Source organism: Taudactylus pleione, unplaced genomic scaffold, assembly GCF_031769625.1.
Source record: "Taudactylus pleione unplaced genomic scaffold, aTauple2 ptg001613l, whole genome shotgun sequence".
In the NCBI taxonomy this organism is placed as follows: Eukaryota; Metazoa; Chordata; class Amphibia; order Anura; family Myobatrachidae; genus Taudactylus; species Taudactylus pleione.
The window spans coordinates 1-21,948 of record NW_028286010.1 but is presented as its reverse complement, the minus strand read 5'-3'; the positions used below and the strand labels follow the sequence as shown (position 1 = coordinate 21,948).

General features: G+C 48.5%; 2 protein-coding genes across 2 annotated transcripts in view; both read right to left on the bottom strand.

Moving 5' to 3' along the window:
- CIROZ (ciliated left-right organizer protein containing ZP-N domains) overlaps positions 1–4,118 on the bottom strand; it is a 31,038-nt gene extending 26,920 nt beyond the window's left edge. The window contains exons 1-2 of the mRNA XM_088464217.1: positions 4,056–4,118; positions 832–920 (exon numbers count right to left, since the gene is read on the bottom strand). Coding sequence (XP_088320343.1) covers positions 832–920; positions 4,056–4,081 — 115 coding nt within the window. The 5' untranslated portion in view covers positions 4,082–4,118. The remainder of the gene's footprint in view (positions 1–831; positions 921–4,055) is intronic.
- An 8,296-nt stretch (positions 4,119–12,414) lies between these two features.
- LOC148442115 (procollagen-lysine,2-oxoglutarate 5-dioxygenase 1-like) lies at positions 12,415–21,767 on the bottom strand (the record flags this gene model as incomplete). The annotated part of the gene is made up of 5 exons (XM_088464216.1): positions 12,415–14,543; positions 14,918–15,043; positions 16,636–16,782; positions 19,438–19,542; positions 21,702–21,767. Coding segments are annotated over 5 exons (600 nt in total), but the record flags the coding sequence as incomplete, so codon positions are not given.
- Positions 21,768–21,948: the final 181 nt, after the last annotated feature.

The following is a 21,948-nucleotide window of genomic DNA, read 5'->3' as shown; positions in this document are numbered from 1 at the left end:
GGGGTGGCTGCACAAAAGGAGGCGTTCCCGAAGGAACGCCTGCCGTTTGTGGGCGTCCCTACTGACATCACACGTGATGTCAGTAGTGAACTTCCTGCTCTATTAGAGCAGGAAGTTCACTGGGGCATGCAGTGGACGAGACCCTACCACAAGGGTCCCGTCGCAAGCTCGATGGGCGTGATAATCGCGCCCATCGCCAGGCCGCCCGCACAAGCAGTGGGTGGTCACCCACAGCTATGCGAGTGGCCTGGAGGCGGATTTTTTTGAAAAATTTTTTAAATCCGCCCTGATTCAGAGCGAGCGCCTCTGAATCAGGACCTTAAACTGCTGCATAAAGACATAACGGTCCGTTTCTTTAGATCTAAGTAAATGCAGACAGCTATATACGGTAACAGCGTTATTAGAGTCATCAGGAGTTTTCTGGGCTGTTGGAACACAAATTGATACATAAGATTCCACTATACTTAAAGAACAGCTACTTTGTGCGGCTAAAACACCAAATAATGTGAAGCAAGGTTGTAAATGGAACTTTTTGGTTATTATGTGTATTTTTCAAGAATGAAACTACTGCTATAGAAAAATAGTCTTTCTGTGGTTTTACATTAATAAGAATTTTAAAGTATCTTAAATGAAGGTATAATATAAAAAAAGACTTATATTAGTAATTTTTAGATCTGTTTAATGTTTGCAAGTCTGAATATTTTGGCCCATTAATGTTTGCTAAGTAGCTGGTGTTACCTTTTCATTAAAGAAAGGAATAAATAAATTCTTCTTGTCCTATATATAAGAACTGTGTGTTAGCGCTTTCTATGTGATAATAACCATCTGTACCTGATGAAGACTCCGGGATAGGGTCCAGCTCACTCCTACGAAATGGGAAGGAACCAGCGGGTACAGGAGACAGGAGAAACATGAAAGCGCTGGAGGATAGATAAAGGTGTATATAGGTAATATAGGTATACATAGTACGCTATATACAGTTACAAGGTATCTGAGAGAAATCCTTATACATTGGCTCCTATACTACTAAAATCATCTCTCTCTTATCAAACCATCTAATAAGGGCAGGTGGAGGTGTGGTCTTAATAACCAATCCGATTCAAGCTGCCATTATATAGAATAAGTAGATAAATGATAGCTAGACACTGATTGGTTGCTATGGGTAACACATGGGTTAGCATTGCGGTTACTAGTGTTTTGCCACGATCTACTGTTAATAGACTATGTATATACTTTATTCTGCGGAGCTTTATAAACTCTATGGGGATTAATGCATATGATACTGCAAAGTGGCAGAGATGTGCTGTAGCCAGAGGCAACCAATCAGGTATATGTTTTTGTGTGTTTAGACTGATGAAAGCTGACTTCTGAGTGGTTGCTCTGGGTTACAGCACTGCTCTTGGCACAATTCTGTGTATTCTGGGGGTCATTCAGACCCGTTCACTTGCAAAGGATGCTCGCAAATGGGTCGATGTTGCCCCACTGCGCATGCGCACGACAGAGGGAGCTCCGTCGTGCGCATGCACGAGACCCGGACTGCGACAGCCAAGGTGTCGCTCCGGGTTTCACACCAAAGGGGGCGTGCTGTCGATGTTAATTAACAGCACGCCCCCTTTGGTGGGCGTGCCAGGGGCGTGGCGGCCAGACGGAGGCGTTGCCATGGGAACGCCTACCGTCTGAAGCCGGCCCCACTGACATCACTAGTGATGTCAGTGGGAGTGCTTTTGGCTCTGATAGAGCCAAAATCACTCCAGGGCTTGCGGCAGCGAGACCCTACCGCAGGGTCTCCGTCGCAAGCCCGATGGTCGCGATAGTCTTGACCATCGTGACCATCATCATGGACGCTCGCTATAGCTGTGGGTGAGCACCCACAACTATATGAGCGTCCAGGAGGACGCTCCATTTTCATGGAGGAGGGCCCTGATTCAGAGCGAGAGCTCTGGTCAGAGCGTCCGGCTCTGAATCAGGCCCTCAGCCCTCAGGGGAATGCAATGAATGGACGCTATTTACTTTTCTATCTTTTTTTCTCAATAAAATAGACCGTTATTGCTTGTAAAACCAATTGTAAGTGCTGTACAATAGATGACAGATCCAGCGCTGAGTGATGAACGCCAACATCACTACGCGTCCCCAGCCTCAGACCGCCAACATCACTACACGTCCCCAGCCTCAGACCGCCAACATCACTACGTGTCCCCAGCCTCAGAGCGCCAACATCACTACGTGTCCCCAGCCTCAGAGCGCCAACATCACTACGTGTCCCCAGCCTCAGAGCGCCAACATCACTACGTGTCCCCAGCCTCAGAGCCCCAACATCACTACGTGTCCCCAGCCTCAGAGCGCCAGCGTCACTACGTGTCCCCAGCCTCAGAGCGCCAGCGTCACTACAGCGTCCCCAGCCTCAGAGCGCCAGCGTCACTACAGCGTCCCCAGCCTCAGAGCGCCAGCATCACTACGTGTCCCCAGCCTCAGAGCGCCAACATCACTACGTGTCCCCAGCCTCAGAGCGCCAGCGTCACTACGCGTCCCCAGCCTCAGACCTCCAGCGTCACTACGCGTCCCCAGCCTCAGAGCGCCAGCGTCACTACGTGTCCCCAGCCTCAGAGCGCCAGCGTCACTACGTGTCCCCAGCCTCAGATCGCCAGCGTCATTACGTGTCCCCAGCCTCAGATCGCCAACATCACTACGTGTCCCCAGCCTCAGAGCGCCAGCATCACTACGCGTCCCCAGCCTCAGAGCGCCAGCGTCACTACAGCGTCCCCAGCCTCAGAGCGCCAGCGTCACTACAGCGTCCCCAGCCTCAGAGCGCCAGCGTCACTACGTGTCCCCAGCCTCAGAGCGCCAACATCACTACGTGTCCCCAGCCTCAGAGCGCCAGCGTCACTACGCGTCCCCAGCCTCAGACCTCCAGCGTCACTACGCGTCCCCAGCCTCAGAGCGCCAGCGTCACTACGTGTCCCCAGCCTCAGAGCGCCAGCGTCACTACGTGTCCCCAGCCTCAGATCGCCAGCGTCATTACGTGTCCCCAGCCTCAGATCGCCAACATCACTACGTGTCCCCAGCCTCAGAGCGCCAGCGTCACTACGCGTCCCCAGCCTCAGAGCGCCAGCGTCACTACGTGTCCCCAGCCTCAGAGCTATGGGAAAGGGGGGCACCAGGAATACTGATAATCACAATATTTATAATAAACATGGATTATAAATAAGGTCCTTAGCACATGTCTGACCAAAAATATATTGTATGCCCACCTACCACGTCATGGTGATCCTCATCAGGTGGGTCCCTAACAGTAATCAAGACTTAGCTATAATAGTGTCCATTACAATGTGTAGACCGCAATGCAAGGATCTAGACCAACTACAATCACCCAACACCCAAGGGCAGGAGGGAAGGCAGGAAGGAGGGTAGAAGGGAGCGCAGCAGGAGGGAGCGTAGCAAGAGGGAGGGCAGGAGGGAGGGCAGCAAGTAGGGCAGGAGGGAGGGCAGGAGGGAGGGCAGCAAGTAGGGCAGGAGGGTGGGCAGGAAGGAGCACAGGAGGGATGCAGGAGGGAGCGTAGGAGGGAGGGCAGGAGGGAGCGCAAGAGGGAGGGCAGGAGGGAGCGTAGGAGGGTGGGCAGGAGGGAGCGTAGGAGGGATGGCAGGAGGGAGCATAGGAAGGCAGGAGGGAGCGCAGCAGGAGGGAGGGCAGGAGGGAGCGCAGCAGGAGGGAGCGCAGCAGGAGGGAGGGCAGGAGGGAGCGCTGCAGGAGGGAGCGTAGGAAGGCAGGAGGGAGGGCAGGAGGGAGGAAATAACTTGTAGCAACAGAATAAAAAAATAAACTCTTGCAAAAATAAATTGATGATGGTAATATGATTATATCCCATCTGTCTGAAAGTAAGTAATGTGTCTATTTACTAAGCCTTGGATGGAGATAAAGTGACAGGAGCTGATTGGCTGGTACATTATCTCCAAACTGCCATGTCGCAAACTGGGTTTGAAAAATGACATTTGGGAGCTGGTTGGTTGGTACTTTATCTCCATCCAATGCTCAGTAAATAGACCTTTAAATCACTTACCCAGCAATAACATAGAGATGTTTCATTCTGTATCTTCTCTCCCTGTCCCCGGCTGACGTATAATCCAAATGCCCGAATCACTGATGTCCGTCCTTTATAAGCCCTGGCAGCCCCCAGTGTGAGCTGCCAGTAACACAACATGTCCTCAGGCTGCAGCTGGGAGACCCAACAGGTGTCAGTCACCATCAGCTGAGTCTCCATCCTGCAGCCACCAGTACATGAGCAAACAGGAAACCTGCCCACAGATACTGCCCCACACCTCACATAACAAAGGCTGACACTGTCCTAAGGAAGCTCAGCACCAGGAGACAGGAACTGGGGGCACTGCTCAGAGGCTGGCACCCTGCCGAGTTCTGTCTACAACCATGTGTGACTGGGTACCAGCAGGTTTCACTCTTCTGTCTCCATGACGATAGAACAACTTCAGTTTAATGTTCTTTATTCCTTGTGCTATATGGAATGACAGAGAGACACATAAGGACAGGGTGACACTGATCTGTCATCAGTAGGATAGAGCAGGGTGTTACGACCAGCCTTGCTATAGACATGATAAACATGGCAGCCACTTAGAGGGCCTGATTCAGCAAGGATCGCAACTGCGATTAAGCATGCAATCGGCCGAATGTTGCGTGGGAGAACCAGCCCCTGCGATCCCAGTGACTGCGCAGACCCATCGCAGAGTGTACGACAGGAAGGGCCATTTGGGGGAGGTGATGGGGGGGAAAAGGCAGGCGTGTCAGTGTATATGAATAAATTATCCACTGCGATTGTAGTAAATAGAGCCCTGTGTGTGATGAGGTTAGTAATTCCTGAGTAAGGTCAGAGCCTGTGTAAGTGTGTGTGAGGATGTGATGGTACTCCATGTTACTGCTGGTATCTCAGTCTTGTGTAGTCACTGTGTGTGATGAGGTTAGTAATTCCTGAGTAAGGTCAGAGCCTGTGTAAGTGTGTGTGAGGATGTGATGGTACTCCATGTTACTGATGGTGTCTCAGTCTTGTGTAATCACTGTGTGTGATGAGGTTATAGTAATTCCTGAGTAAGGTCAGAGCCTGTGTAAGTGTGTGTGAGGATGTGATAGTACTCCATGTTACTGATGGTATCTCAGTCTTGTGTAATCACTGTGTGTGATGAGGTTAGTAATTCCTGAGTAAGGTCAGAGCCTGTGTAAGTGTGTGTGAGGCTGTGATGGTACTCCATGTTACTGATGGTCTCTCAGTCTTGTGTAGTCACTGTGTGTGATGAGGTTAGTAATTCCTGAGTAAGGTCAGAGCCTGTGTAAGTGTGTGTGAGGATGTGATGGTACTCCATGTTACTGATGGTGTCTCAGTCTTGTGTAGTCACTGTGTGTGATGAGGTTAGTAATTCCTGAGTAAGGTCAGAGCCTGTGTAAGTGTGTGAGGATGTGATGGAGCTCCATGTTACTGATGGTATCTCAGTCTTGTGTAATCACTGTGTGTGATGAGGTTAGTAATTCCTGAGTAAGGTCAGAGCCTGTGTAAGTGTGTGTGAGGCTGTGATGGTACTCCATGTTACTGATGGTATCTCAGTCTTGTGTAGTCACTGTGTGTGATGAGGTTAGTAATTCCTGAGTAAGGTCAGAGCCTGTGTAAGTGTGTGTGAGGATGTGATAGTACTCCATGTTACTGATGGTATCTCAGTCTTGTGTAATCACTGTGTGTGATGAGGTTAGTAATTCCTGAGTAATGTCAGAGCCTGTGTAAGTGTGTGTGAGGCTGTGATGGTACTCCATGTTACTGATGGTCTCTCAGTCTTGTGTAGTCACTGTGTGTGATGAGGTTAGTAATTCCTGAGTAAGGTCAGAGCCTGTGTAAGTGTGTGTGAGGATGTGAGGGTACTCCATGTTACTGATGGTGTCTCAGTCTTGTGTAGTCACTGTGTGTGATGAGGTTAGTAATTCCTGAGTAAGGTCAGAGCCTGTGTAAGTGTGTGAGGATGTGATGGAGCTCCATGTTACTGATGGTATCTCAGTCTTGTGTAATCACTGTGTGTGATGAGGTTAGTAATTCCTGAGTAAGGTCAGAGCCTGTGTAAGTGTGTGTGAGGCTGTGATGGTACTCCATGTTACTGATGGTATCTCAGTCTTGTGTAGTCACTGTGTGTGATGAGGTTAGTAATTCCTGAGTAAGGTCAGAGCCTGTGTAAGTGTGTGTGAGGATGTGATAGTACTCCATGTTACTGATGGTATCTCAGTCTTGTGTAATCACTGTGTGTGATGAGGTTAGTAATTCCTGAGTAAGGTCAGAGCCTGTGTAAGTGTGTGTGAGGCTGTGATGGTACTCCATGTTACTGATGGTCTCTCAGTCTTGTGTAGTCACTGTGTGTGATGAGGTTAGTAATTCCTGAGTAAGGTCAGAGCCTGTGTAAGTGTGTGTGAGGCTGTGATGGTACTCCATGTTACTGATGGTGTCTCAGTCTTGTGTAGTCACTGTGTGTGATGAGGTTAGTAATTCCTGAGTAAGGTCAGAGCCTGTGTAAGTGTGTGTGAGGCTGTGATGGTACTCCATGTTACTGATGGTATCTCAGTCTTGTGTAATCACTGTGTGTGATGAGGTTAGTAATTCCTGAGTAAGGTCAGAGCCTGTGTAAGTGTGTGAGGATGTGATGGAGCTCCATGTTACTGATGGTATCTCAGTCTTGTGTAGTCACTGTGTGTGATGAGGTTAGTAATTCCTGAGTAAGGTTAGAGCCTGTGTAAGTGTGTGTGAGGATGTGATGGTACTCCATGTTACTGATGGTGTCTCAGTCTTGTGTAATCACTGTGTGTGATGAGGTTAGTAATTCCTGAGTAAGGTCAGAGCCTGTGTAAGTGTGTGTGAGGATGTGATAGTACTCCATGTTACTGATGGTATCTCAGTCTTGTGTAGTCACTGTGTGTGATGAGGTTAGTAATTCCTGAGTAAGGTCAGAGCCTGTGTAAGTGTGTGTGAGGATGTGATGGTACTCCATGTTACTGATGGTGTCTCAGTCTTGTGTAATCACTGTGTGTGATGAGGTTATAGTAATTCCTGAGTAAGGTCAGAGCCTGTGTAAGTGTGTGTGAGGATGTGATAGTACTCCATGTTACTGATGGTATCTCAGTCTTGTGTAATCACTGTGTGTGATGAGGTTAGTAATTCCTGAGTAAGGTCAGAGCCTGTGTAAGTGTGTGTGAGGCTGTGATGGTACTCCATGTTACTGATGGTCTCTCAGTCTTGTGTAGTCACTGTGTGTGATGAGGTTAGTAATTCCTGAGTAAGGTCAGAGCCTGTGTAAGTGTGTGTGAGGATGTGATGGTACTCCATGTTACTGATGGTGTCTCAGTCTTGTGTAGTCACTGTGTGTGATGAGGTTAGTAATTCCTGAGTAAGGTCAGAGCCTGTGTAAGTGTGTGAGGATGTGATGGAGCTCCATGTTACTGATGGTATCTCAGTCTTGTGTAATCACTGTGTGTGATGAGGTTAGTAATTCCTGAGTAAGGTCAGAGCCTGTGTAAGTGTGTGTGAGGCTGTGATGGTACTCCATGTTACTGATGGTATCTCAGTCTTGTGTAGTCACTGTGTGTGATGAGGTTAGTAATTCCTGAGTAAGGTCAGAGCCTGTGTAAGTGTGTGTGAGGATGTGATAGTACTCCATGTTACTGATGGTATCTCAGTCTTGTGTAATCACTGTGTGTGATGAGGTTAGTAATTCCTGAGTAAGGTCAGAGCCTGTGTAAGTGTGTGTGAGGCTGTGATGGTACTCCATGTTACTGATGGTCTCTCAGTCTTGTGTAGTCACTGTGTGTGATGAGGTTAGTAATTCCTGAGTAAGGTCAGAGCCTGTGTAAGTGTGTGTGAGGCTGTGATGGTACTCCATGTTACTGATGGTGTCTCAGTCTTGTGTAGTCACTGTGTGTGATGAGGTTAGTAATTCCTGAGTAAGGTCAGAGCCTGTGTAAGTGTGTGTGAGGCTGTGATGGTACTCCATGTTACTGATGGTATCTCAGTCTTGTGTAATCACTGTGTGTGATGAGGTTAGTAATTCCTGAGTAAGGTCAGAGCCTGTGTAAGTGTGTGAGGATGTGATGGAGCTCCATGTTACTGATGGTATCTCAGTCTTGTGTAGTCACTGTGTGTGATGAGGTTAGTAATTCCTGAGTAAGGTTAGAGCCTGTGTAAGTGTGTGTGAGGATGTGATGGTACTCCATGTTACTGATGGTGTCTCAGTCTTGTGTAATCACTGTGTGTGATGAGGTTAGTAATTCCTGAGTAAGGTCAGAGCCTGTGTAAGTGTGTGTGAGGATGTGATAGTACTCCATGTTACTGATGGTGTCTCAGTCTTGTGTAGTCACTGTGTGTGATGAGGTTAGTAATTCCTGAGTAAGGTCAGAGCCTGTGTAAGTGTGTGAGGATGTGATGGTACTCCATGTTACTGATGGTATCTCAGTCTTGTGTAATCACTGCGTGTGATGACGTTAGTAATTCCTGAGTAAGGTCAGAGCCTGTGTAAGTGTGAGGCTGTGATGGTACTCCATGTTACTGATGGTCTCTCAGTCTTGTGTAATCACTGCATGTGATGAGGTTAGTAATTCCTGAGTAAGGTCAGAGCCTGTGTAAGTGTGTGTGAGGCTGTGATGGTACTCCATGTTACTGATGGTCTCTCAGTCTTGTGTAGTCACTGTGTGTGATGAGGTTAGTAATTCCTGAGTAAGGTCAGAGCCTGTGTAAGTGTGTGTGAGGCTGTGATGGTACTCCATGTTACTGATGGTATCTCAGTCTTGTGTAATCACTGCGTGTGATGACGTTAGTAATTCCTGAGTAAGGTCAGAGCCTGTGTAAGTGTGAGGCTGTGATGGTACTCCATGTTACTGATGGTCTCTCAGTCTTGTGTAATCACTGTGTGTGATGAGGTTAGTAATTCCTGAGTAAGGTCAGAGCTGTGTAAGTGTGTGTGAGGATGTGATGGTACTCCATGTTACTGATGGTCTCTCAGTCTTGTGTAATCACTGCGTGTGATGAGGTTAGTAATTCCTGAGTAAGGTCAGAGCCTGTGTAAGTGTGTGTGAGGATGTGATAGTACTCCATGTTACTGATGGTATGTCAGTCTTGTGTAATCACTGTGTGTGATGAGGTTAGTAATTCCTGAGTAAGGTCAGAGCCTGTGTAAGTGTGTGTGAGGATGTGATGGTACTCCATGTTACTGATGGTCTCTCAGTCTTGTGTAATCACTGTGTGTGATGAGGTTAGTAATTCCTGAGTAAGGTCAGAGCCTGTGTAAGTGTGTGTGAGGCTGTGATGGTACTCCATGTTACTGATGGTGTCTCAGTCTTGTGTAATCACTGCGTGTGATGAGGTTAGTAATTCCTGAGTAATGTCAGAGCCTGTGTAAATGTGTGTGAGGATGTGATGGTACTCCATGTTACTGATGGTCTCTCAGTCTTGTGTAATCACTGTGTGTGATGAGGTTAGTAATTCCTGAGTAATGTCAGAGCCTGTGTAAATGTGTGTGAGGATGTGATGGTACTCCATGTTACTGATGGTATCTCAGTCTTGTGTAATCACTGTGTGTGATGAGGTTAGTAATTCCTGAGTAATGTCAGAGCCTGTGTAAGTGTGTGTGAGGATGTGATGGTACTCCATGTTACTGATGGTGTCTCAGTCTTGTGTAGTCACTGTGTGTGATGAGGTTAGTAATTCCTGAGTAAGGTCAGAGCCTGTGTAAGTGTGTGTGATGATGTGATGGTACTCCATGTTACTGTTGGTATCTCAGACTTGTGTAGTCACTGCGTGTGATGAGGTTAGTAATTCCTGAGTAAGGTCAGAGCCTGTGTAAGTGTGTGTGAGGTTGTGATGGTACTCCATGTTACTGATGGTCTCTCAGTCTTGCTAAGGATTACGGATGTGTGTAAGTAAGGTGGGCATCCTTATGTAGTGCTGCGACGGTATATCGATCGCAGAGGATTAGCGTACTATCGCAGTGAGACGTGTGTAATCGCAGTTACGATCCTTGCTGAATCAGACCCAGAATCAGGAGGGTGAGGTGCAAAGATGCCAGCTGCCTGGGTCCTGTCTTAGTAACGGGGCTCCGGCGTTCATAATGATACCCATTAGGGTCTTCTTTGTCCTCCGGTTCAGCTGGACATCCAATGGATAAACTGTAATATGCTGACGGTCAATCCAAGAGTACATTTATAAGTACAATGAGTCTGTGTGAGAGAGTAATGCCCCTTCACCAAAAGTCCCCCTCCCCCCCCCCCCCCATAGTGCTGCGCTAATGGCGGATCCTCTGGTTTCCAACTGTAGGATTATTCCCAAAGTCTGGATTTCTCTACATGTGCCCTGACCATGCACCTTTCCAATGAAGCCTTCCAGCCCTCCTCTTACCCACCTTGTGTCATTCCTAGTTCTCCCTCCAAATATTCACCCCTTCCTCTTACAATGTAAGCTCTAACAGGCAGGGCCCTCCTCCCGCTTTTTTCATTCTCTGCACTATCCATGCCAGCAGTGCTCCTAGATCCCTTTCCTCCTCCATATGGCCCATTAGAGTACACTTGATACTATATTGTACCTTTGGGTTCTTGAGACCCAGGTAGTTGATTTTGCATTTTTTTTGCATTAAACTGTAGTTGCCACGTTCTTGACCTTTCCTCGTCTACCCAGATCCTCAGTCATTTGTTTTACCCCGCAAGGTGTGTCTACCCTGCTGCATACCTTTGTGTCATCTGCAATAAGGCATACTTTCCCTTTAATACCATTTGTAATGTCACAAATAAAGATATTAAAAGCACTGGTCCAAATACAGAACCTTGGGGTACACCACTTGTCACAATTGGCTCCCGAGACTGCACTCCGTTTATTACAACTCTCTGTTTCCTATTCTGTAACTAAGTTCTTATCAATTCAACCATCTTAGAATCCAATCCCAAGTTTATTTATCAGTCTGCGATGTGGGACCATGTCAAAAGCCTAAAGCTGGATACACACAAAGATTATCTGTCCAACCATCCAACTAGCTGATTGGTTGGAATGAGAATCTGGTAATGTATGGGAGTATCTGATGATCAGCAATTTGCTCCTAAATGCTAGAAAACAGGTGAAAATGGCGTCAGACAAGTGTAGATGAAACATTTCACAAAATTTGTTCAAACTTATCTGACGCCATTTTCACCTGTTTTCTGGCATTTAGGAGCAAATTGCTGATCATCAGTTACTCCCATACATTACCAGATTCTCATTCCAACCAATCACCTAGTTGGATGGTTGGACAGATAATCTTTACTTGTGTACCCAACTTTACTAAAGTCTAGATAAGCTACATCTACAATTTGTTTGGCATGATCTCCCCCCGGTAAATCCATGCAGTTTGGGATCCTGTAAATTGTTGGATTTGAGATGTTCCAAAAGTCTTTCTTTTAAGAGTGTTTCCATCATTTTCCCTACTACTGATGTCCGGTCACTGGTCGCTAGTTACTTACCTTCTCATTGCTTCCACTTTTGTGCAGTGGGACGTTTGCTCTTTTCCAGTCCTCTGGAATTCCTCCAGTAGCTAGTGACTGGTTGAATAATTCCGTTAATGGTGTAACCAGCACCCCTTTAATCTCATTAGTATCCTTGGATGTAGCCCATCAGGCCCCATTCATTTGTCCACTTTCAGAAAATTGTCAGTTCTGCTAGGACCTTCTCCTCTGTAAGTATATACAGTATGTATCTACCTCATGTATCTCCTTGTCTCTACCTCATGTATATCCCTGCAACTTAATTATGGCCCCTTTCCCTCTCCTTCTGTAGTAAATAAGGCCATGGCGGTTCATCTAAATGGTTGTCTCCCTCCACAAGAGACTCACTGTCTGTCTTCATTCTTATTATTCCACCATTTGATTTTCTTATTTTCATTTATATACTTAAAAAATGTTACTTACAGTAGTGACTGGGCCATTTTCTCCTCAGCCTGAGCCTTCACACATCTAATCACCTTCCTGAGAAGATACATCTCCTTGTCTTCATTATTCTGATCCTGCTTATATTTCCTAAATGCCCCCAGTGTTTGCTTTTACACTAGCTGATACATCTTTTGGACGGCGATTCCACATTCTGTGTTTTCCCACTTACAGGATTTCCCCAGTTACAGGGAAGTGTGACCGGGATCAGGGGCGGCGTTTCCACGTTCTGTGATTTCCCCGGTTACACGGTGAGAGAGTGGCAGCGATACCACACATCGTGGAAGCTCTTCCCCTATAACGGGAAGCAGTGTTTCCCATTTACCGCTAGCACCATATTGAGCGTCTATTACTTTTCTGGTGGGCAACATCCTACAGAGCAGAACAAGGACATTATAGTGAGAGGTGAGAACAAACCTCCTGTCGTAAAACACACAATAACAGACACAAGAACAGGTCTTTATTTTACTTGAAAAAAAATCTAATCGCAATGTACAAAACAGTAACTATTTATATTCTTGTAGTGAAATTGAGGAAGTGATGACATCACCAGAACATTATTTGTTTAACGCCGATATTTCGGATTGAGAAAATGTTTACGACATCTCAGAAATGTGAGAGAAGCACCAGGTCCAGTCTGCTCACACTACACCACGCCCCCAGCGAGTCCAGTCTGCTCACACTACACCGCGCCCCCAGCGAGTCCAGTCTGCTCACACTACACCGCGCCCCCAGCGAGTCCAGTCTGCTCACACTACACCGCGCCCCCAGCGAGTCCAGTCTGCTCACACTACACCGCGCCCCCAGCGAGTCCAGTCTGCTCACACTACACCGCGCCCCCAGCGAGTCCAGTCTGCTCACACTACACCGCGCCCCCAGCGAGTCCAGTCTGCTCACACTACACCGCGCCCCCAGCGAGTCCAGTCTGCTCACACTACACCGCGCCCCCAGCGAGTCCAGTCTGCTCACACTACACCGCGCCCCCAGCGAGTCCAGTCTGCTCACACTACACCGCGCCCCCAGCGAGTCCAGTCTGCTCACACTACACCGCGCCCCCAGCGAGACCAGTCTGCTCACACTACACCGCGCCCCCAGCGAGTCCAGTCTGCTCACACTACACCGCGCCCCCAGCGAGTCCAGTCTGCTCACACTACACCGCGCCCCCAGCGAGTCCAGTCTGCTCACACGACACCGCGCCCCCAGCGAGTCCAGTCTGCTCACACGACACCGCACCCCTAGCGAGTACAGTCTGCTCACACAACACCGCGCCCCCAGCGAGTACAGTTTGCTCACACGACACCGCGCCCCCAGCGAGCACGAAGGCACAATAGCAATAAGGCATAATTGTCAGTAATTCCGTCTACCGCTAGCATTGGGGATATCACTCACATGCTCTCTGTAGCCTTTTCTAGCTCCTGTCTGTGCTTTCCAGCCAAGTATTTATATAATAAAGAGATTTAACTTTACAGTCCCAGGATACTGCACATTTCAAATGAGCTGAATAAATTATATGTATATATATATATATATATATATAAACATATGGCTGAAAACCAAAGACTAAAGCTGGGAAGGGTAATGCAATCCTCCGCCTCACATATACTGGTGATTATTCTAGGTAATAAGAGGTATTCCCGTCTTATCGGTACGGCACAGCGAGCATGAGGAAGATCCGCGCTCCATTACATCTAGCAGCCTCTGCATACTGAAAAACGCAACGCTACTGAAATCAACGGGACTGACAGCGAATCCGTGTATTCGCGGTTGACATACAGAGATTATAGCGGTGTTTTACCTGCACGTCGAACATCAACATAGCCAGAAAACTGCTCAATACTCAGAGTAAAGAAATGTACGTAAGAGACACGATGAGCCTCAGCCAGGAGCCCAGACCGCGAGGCGCGTGATCCAGATGTGCGCTGTGCTGTCCATGTTTTCAAGTATTTGTCAATCAGTAAAGGACTCCTCCGCCGGGCCTGTCTGAATGAATGAAATATACAGGTGCGGCAGAATCTAATATCGGCGGTTCTGAGAATCGGAGCGTATTCAGTGTCCCATATGACCTATATACCCTCATCACAGACTGCAGCTGACCCACGACCAGTGATCGGCCATACAGGTACATGGGGAGCATTGCCATGCAGGAGAAGCAATCTTTCATTTACATATAGAGCGAATGCCGTTTCCATTGCTATATACAGACCTAGAACGTCAGGGAACATCTACATTGTGTTCACCTCGGACAATGGCAATTTATCAATTAATTGGGTTTGTTAGATAACAAGTTCTCAGGGGCTCAGCGGGGACCTGAAATCTGAAATGATAGTTACTAATGTTCCGGGTAATCACCACCTCTCTAATACTTTATCAGTGTTACATTGTAACGTCTCCAGTGTTTCTGTAAGACATCTTCCACTTAAGGGTCCACAAAGGAGACTGCGATGTAGCGGGTTCCTTTTGTAGTACGGAGTCCTTCATGGTAATGAGTCAGTCGTCCAGGGTGCATCAAGGCCCAACCTTTCCTCGGGGCTGTAACGGAGCAATTGTAACGCAGGAATCTACAGCCGCCTCCCTGCAGAAGAGAAGGCGTTAGATATACAGGTCGTCCTACAGAAGAGGCACTGTCACCCCACAAAATGTCTGCCTACGCCGTGTGCCTGTGATGTCATTGGTTCCTACAGAAGAGGCACTGTCACCCCACAAAATGTCTGCCTACGCCGTGTGCCTCAGAGATGTCATTGGTTTCTAGAAAGTATTTAGATAAATCTATGTATTATTAATAGGAGTGTAGAAAGAAATGTATGTGGACACACTGGCCGCAGACACTCAGAGGACAATGCTGACAGGACAGTACATTGGAAGTCATGGCTTATTTTATAATCTGATCCAAAGAGCGCATTTGTGCTGTAACCCTTAGCGACCACTGCTGCCGTACATGTCACTGACCTCGTAGTCCTGCCCCACACCGTTCAGGGCTATGTTAATGGTGAAGGTGGATGCGTCATGGTGAGGTTCCAGCAATGGCTGCTCATCCGGTTTGTATCGGACCACAAAGGCCAAATCAAACTGAACCTGTACGTGATAGAGCGCAAACAGTCAGCGACTAGGAGGGGACGTCACACAGATATCTGTGCGGCTCCATTTCACAGTAAGACCATTATAATTATTATTATTAACACCAAGCAAGAGTCGCCTGTATCCTCCTGATCCCCTCAGGGCTGGTTACACGGTAATGACCAGGCCGAGCTTTTGTGGCTTCCGATCACTTTTCTTGGGGATTATATACGAATTTCTCATCCTACCCAGTGGCGTAACTAGGGCAGGGCTGCTGGGGCTCATGCCCTGGGCACCGTGGGACCGGCGGTGCACTGGGGGGACGCCAAGGTACTGGCCAGTCCTAGTAGGCCAGTGAGTGCGGTCGCACTACACATTTACACACATCACCGCGGCGATGTGTGTGTTTCAGCAGCCAATGAGAGTCAGACAGACTCTCATTGGCTGCTGCTGCGCCCCCGGCAAAAAGCCGGGCTGGAGTCAACTCATAAGCTCCGCCTTCCGGCCTCTGCAGTGGGTGATGGGAGAGACGTCATGACGTCTCTCCCATAATGCAGAGCGCGCCAACCCGGGAGGATTGAGGTGCGGACGGCGGCGAGAGCAGAAGCTACTACTGGGGGCACTGCACCGGGGGGGAGGGAAATGCCCACTGTAGCACTACATCAGGGGGACAACTTCTGGGGGCACTATATAAGGGGCTCACTACTGGGGGCACTATATAAGGGGCTCACTACTGGGGGCACTATATAAGGGGCTCACTACTGGGGGCACTATATAAGGGGCTCACTACTGGGGGCACTATATAAGGGGCTCACTACTGGGGGCACTATATAAGGGGCTCACTACTGGGGGAACTATATAAGGGGCTCACTACTGGGGGAACTATATAAGGGGCTCACTACTGGGGGCACTATATAAGGGGCTCACTACTGGGGGCACTATATAAGGGGCTCACTACTGGGGGAACTATATAAGGGGCTCACTACTGGGGGCACTGCAGTGGGGGGCTCACTACTGGGGGAACTATATAAGGGGCTCACTACTGGGGGCACTATATAAGGGGCTCACTACTGGGGGAACTATATAAGGGGCTCACTACTGGGGGCACTGCAGTGGGGGGCTCACTACTGGGGGCACTATATAAGGGGCTCACTACTGGGGGCACTGCAGTGGGGGGACCATTACTGGGGGCACTGCAGTGGGGGGACCATTACTGGGGGCACAGCATAGGTGGAACTGTATAAGGGTCACTGTGTTAAGGTGCATATGGAATGTTCAGAGTGACGAGAAAGGGGTGTGTCATGTCTACACGCCCCATTATACCCTAGTTATGCCACTGATTCTACCTGAGCAGGTTTTGTGTCTCTGACATGAGCTAAGGAAAACGAGACAAATATATATTTTTCCTTAGTCCCCAGAAAGCATTTTGGAAGTTCTCCTGGAGGAAGAGAGTTATGGACTTATTGGGGGTCGGTAAGGAGACTAAGGGACGGGGACAGGATCTTTGGATGTTTTATGTATTTTTTTGCCATTATTTTCCATCACGTCCGGTCTTAGCCAGGAGAAGCGCCTTTAGGTGAGACGGGCGTATTTATGCGGAGTTCCCCTACCTGGGTGTAGTAACCGGGGTACATCTTCTCAGTAATGGGGGCCACAAAGTCCAGCAGCAATTTCTGCCATTCATTCTGAAAGTTGATCTGGGTCATGTGGATGTCAATGGTGGGGACGTTCTCGTAGCCTCCCTGCAGCCGCTGGTCCTGGAATATAGCGAGGAGGATGGACAGGTTACTACAGACATGACAGTCCTATGACTCCGCACAGACCGCAGCTGCTATAACGTGTTAATGCCTGACAAAGCGCAGCCGCCATAATGCCGCCTTCTCACATGCATACGTCATCGCTGACCTGCAGAAAAATCGGTACCATGGACGCACATCGGCCAGTCACGCTGTATTTACACCAGGTCTGGCCAGTCGCACCCACCACAAGTCTCCTCGCACGCAGGGGGCACTCAAGCTGCACATGCAATCGCAGAGGCTAATTTATGCACGCGCAAGCAGCCGCAGTCACACGGACAGGCACGCCTGCGTTTTTCCGACCACTTCCCCATCACCACCCCCATAAGCTCATAGCCTGTCACTCACTCTGCGTTGGACTCCTCTGTGCTTCTGTAATCGCAGCGTGATCCGGGCGCACGCGTAGTGCAGCTTATACACATGCGCAATGGCTAACAATCGCTTTATCTGAGTACGTAGTTGCATTTGCGAACGCTGCTGAACCAGGCCGTGTTACATTTAGGATGCAGTGCACGGCAGCTGCCTGTAGGTGGTGCTGTGTAAATTGGTTATTTAGGTCTCACTGGCTTTGCCCTTTAATCCCAGGGACGGGGCTCTCAGGCTCTGAGGCCGATTACATCCAGGTGACATCCCGGTATTTAGAAATTTATGTGTTTCCCCGGATTAAAGGAATATTATGACAAAGTTACTGTATGTCTCGCACTGATAGCTAGGAACACAAGAGTCCCAGCCATCAGGGCCTATGGAGTTAGTTACTCCACTTACAGGCAGCTCATGGGAAGCTCATCTCCATACACCCATCACACGATTACTAGTGACGCAGATTTATATTATACATGGACTCCTGTATGCGCAAATCTGTACTGCCGGAGGCTCTCACTGACTGACATAACAAGTCTGGGCGGGCATAATAACGCGGCATGAATATAGTGATAGGAGCTGTACAGTTCAATCCACAATTAAAGGACAATTTGATACTAAACTGTACGTCACCCCAACAAATATTCAGAAGTGTAACCTCACGGCTAGCGCTCTCAAAGGAAGGGCGGCCCCGATAGTCGCCCGAGTAACTACCCCGGCACTCACCTGGAATGATCGCACTCTCCAAGCCACGGATTCACACATTCACGCTGCACAAGGAGCAGACAATGCGCCTATCTGACTCTGCGCCATCATCTGGCGCCTGGCTAATCTCCCGCCTCACTCCCTTCCCCTGAGGAACGTCAGGTCTGTGTGTAATGAGCTGGTCTCTGTCCATGACCCCATAATCTCCACCTCGCTCACTGAGACCTGGATCTCCCACTACTCTCTCCTTTCCCTGCACCCTACGCCCTGTACAGACAGGCAGGTGGCATTGGCGGGATGCGGTTAAGATACCACTGCCCTGAATGCCGTCCGTCGGAATCCCAACGCTGGAAGCTCGACCAGTGACAGAAGGTAGGAGTCTAAACCAAACGCCTGTCTTTAGCCCCACGCCGAAATCCTAATGCCCGGCATCCCGACCGAAGGCGAGCTGGGGCTTTCTAGCGTATGGGACGTAGGGTGAGGCACCACTGGGGGGAGGTTAGGGCTAGGCACACCCCAGGGAGGGTTCAGTTTAGGGTGGGGGAGAGGGGAAGGTTAGGGTACTTACCAGCCCTAGTCGGGATCTTCACTGTTCGGGCTTCCGGCGTCGGTATTTCGTCCATCGGGAATAGATCCGCTGGCATTACATACCGATTCCGGCATTGGCATTCCCCTCTGGTATCATTCTGCCAGGGCATTCCCTCTCCTTCATGTTGTGGTCATCTACCGTTCCCCAGGTCCCTCCTCAGCCGTCCTCTATAAATTCACCACTTCCTTTGGACCCCCTCCTCAGACCTGGGCGACTGATGATTCAGCGGGTTCTACGGCTTCTATACGTCTCTGCCTCAGCCGTACACAATGGGCCCTTCTCACCTCACTCCAGCGGGCATAGCACGTCTATACCCACCATTGTGGTATCTCTGATATCACCATCTTCCCCTACTCTCTGCACTGCAGGGGGGCAGATGGAACATGTGCAGATACATTTAGATTTGGGAAGGACGTGTCCAAACGGAAACCTGAATTCCGGCTGTCCACCATTTGTAGGCTACATGTAAAAGCAGCCAGTATTTACCCCACATGCAATAAATCTATGTATTTGCCCCCCTTGCATTGCAGCATGATTTGTCCAGATACAGTTACTGGCTCTATCTTACTCTATTCCCAAATCTGAATCAAATCTGTGCTTTTCATCCAAGCTTTCATCAGGCAGAGCTGTTTCTTTTTACTGCACCGGTACATGGCCTCGGTATGAACGGTGTAGAGCTTTGTGCTATTCCAATTCTGATAATATAATGACTTGGCTCACAGGCACAGAAGAAAGCTTGCAAGGAAAACACAACAATGGTATCTCTGTATACAGTGACATATGGACGCAGAGCAATGCTGTACTGTGCATGGTCACATCGCGGGCGTAGCCGGGGGAATCAGGGCGTGCGATGCATGGGGAACCCAATCACTGACATTCACCTGCAGGTGGGAAACGCTTTATACGGAAGCCCTTTAATTTATCCACAAGCTTAGTACTGCGCGGAGCCGTCCAGTCCTTACCGTCTTACTTCCAGATGACCACTGACCGAAACGTTCCATCTCTTCCACCAGCTCGTCACAGGCGGTGTCTGTAAATAGCGGGAACCAGTACACGTCTGGGCATGGCTGGGAGACAACGCACAGATTATTACACACTAATAAGAGAACAATGTGCTCAGAAACTAAACTAAATATATACAGGTGACCACATATAGCGATCCTCCGTACGCGACAAGTCGCGTTACACAATGAGTCAGCGCTGTAAGTCTCTGTAGTGCAGATACCGATACGTGACTGTGACTGTCAGTGGCTGCGACCCTGTAATGTAGCGTTTCACATGCAGATACAGCGGCAGCCACACACAGAATATACTGTTGGCAGTCACATATCACTGTAACCAGCAGCAGCGCCTGTTCACATCGCTGTGCAAATAAGATGCATTATGGGAAAAAGTTGCACTAAAAAGACTGAGTGTCAGAGTTACGCCACGGCATGGTACGACTAGAAGGGCGTTTAACACGCAAGGCGGCTAACTATAGGAGGATACATCTGTATACATTTCCCCTTTACAGCAGGTTCAGGCTGCACACAGCCACCCCAGCGCCTTATACAGGGTCACACTGTTGCCTCATGCACACAGCCGCCCACAGCGCCCTATAGAGGGTCAACACTGTTGCCTCATGCACACAGCCGCCCACGGCGCCCTATAGAGGGTCAACACTGTTGCCTCATGCACACAGCCGCCCACGGCGCCCTATAGACACACAGTATCAGAGAACACTGACAGACACACACAGTATCAGAGGACACTGACAGACACACACAGTATCAGAGAGCACTGACAGACACACACAGTATCAGAGAGCACTGACAGACACACACAGTATCAGAGAACACTGACAGACACACAGTATCAGAGAGCACTGACAGACACACAGTATCAGAGAACACTGACAGACACACAGTATCAGAGAGCACTGACAGACACACAGTATCAGAGAACACTGACAGACACACAGTATCAGAGAGCACTGACAGACACACAGTATCAGAGAACACTGACAGACACACAGTATCAGAGAACACTGACAGACACGCACAGTATCAGAGAACACTGACAGACACACAGTATCAGAGAGCACTGACAGACACACAGTATCAGAGAGCACTGACAGACACACAGTATCAGAGAGCACTGACAGACACACAGTATCAGAGAACACTGACAGACACACAGTATCAGAGAGCACTGACAGACACACAGTATCAGAGAACACTGACAGACACACAGTATCAGAGAACACTGACAGACACACAGTATCAGAGAACACTGACAGACACACACAGTATCAGAGAACACTGACAGACACACAGTATCAGAGGACACTGACAGACACACAGTATCAGAGAGCACTGACAGACACACACAGTATCAGAGAACACTGACAGACACACACAGTATCAGAGAACACTGACAGACACACAGTATCAGAGAGCACTGACAGACACACAGTATCAGAGAGCACTGACAGACACACAGTATCAGAGAGCACTGACAGACACACAGTATCAGAGAGCACTGACAGACACACAGTATCAGAGAACACTGACAGACACACAGTATCAGAGAGCACTGACAGACACACAGTATCAGAGAGCACTGACAGACACACAGTATCAGAGAACACTGACAGACACACAGTATCAGAGAGCACTGACAGACACACAGTATCAGAGAGCACTGACAGACACACAGTATCAGAGAACACTGACAGACACACAGTATCAGAGAACACTGACAGACACACACAGTATCAGAGAACACTGACAGACACACAGTATCAGAGGACACTGACAGACACACAGTATCAGAGAGCACTGACAGACACACAGTATCAGAGAGGTCTATTATTCTCCCTGTAATGACGCCACTGGCCGGGGACGGGTTCAGGATCACAAACAGCAGCCACAAATCACACTTAGGTGACATCACTGCAGCAGGGAGACAAATAACATTCTAGGAAAAATACATCTAATGGCGCATACACACGGTCAGATTTTTCATCAGATTTGAACGATAACGATTTTAAAAATCGATGAATAATGCGCGTTCACGTTTGTTAGAGAATGATGTCTGACATGTTTGCAGTCAGATTTCGTTCTTTTTCTTCAGATATCGTTCGAATCGTTGAGTAAATCGTTCACACGATATCGTTCAAAAGAAAAATCTGACCGTGTGTATACTCCATAAGTAACACAATCTTTCTAATTGAAGCTGTATTTACCGATTCGATGATTTCCCCTCTGAGCACGGCCGTGTGATTGGGGTGTATGTACTTCTCTCTCCAGTCCTGTCAGGCGAGAGAAAGTGTTAGGAAGAGAAGAACTCTGTATTTGTGTCTAGTATAAGAGAAGATACCTGTCTGCTCTAATCCATAGGAACCGCTCAAGTGTAACTACCCTGAATATCTCTGTCGCCCCCTGCAGATGAAGCAGCCTGTATTGCAGCATTACCACATTGGGATTGCGCTG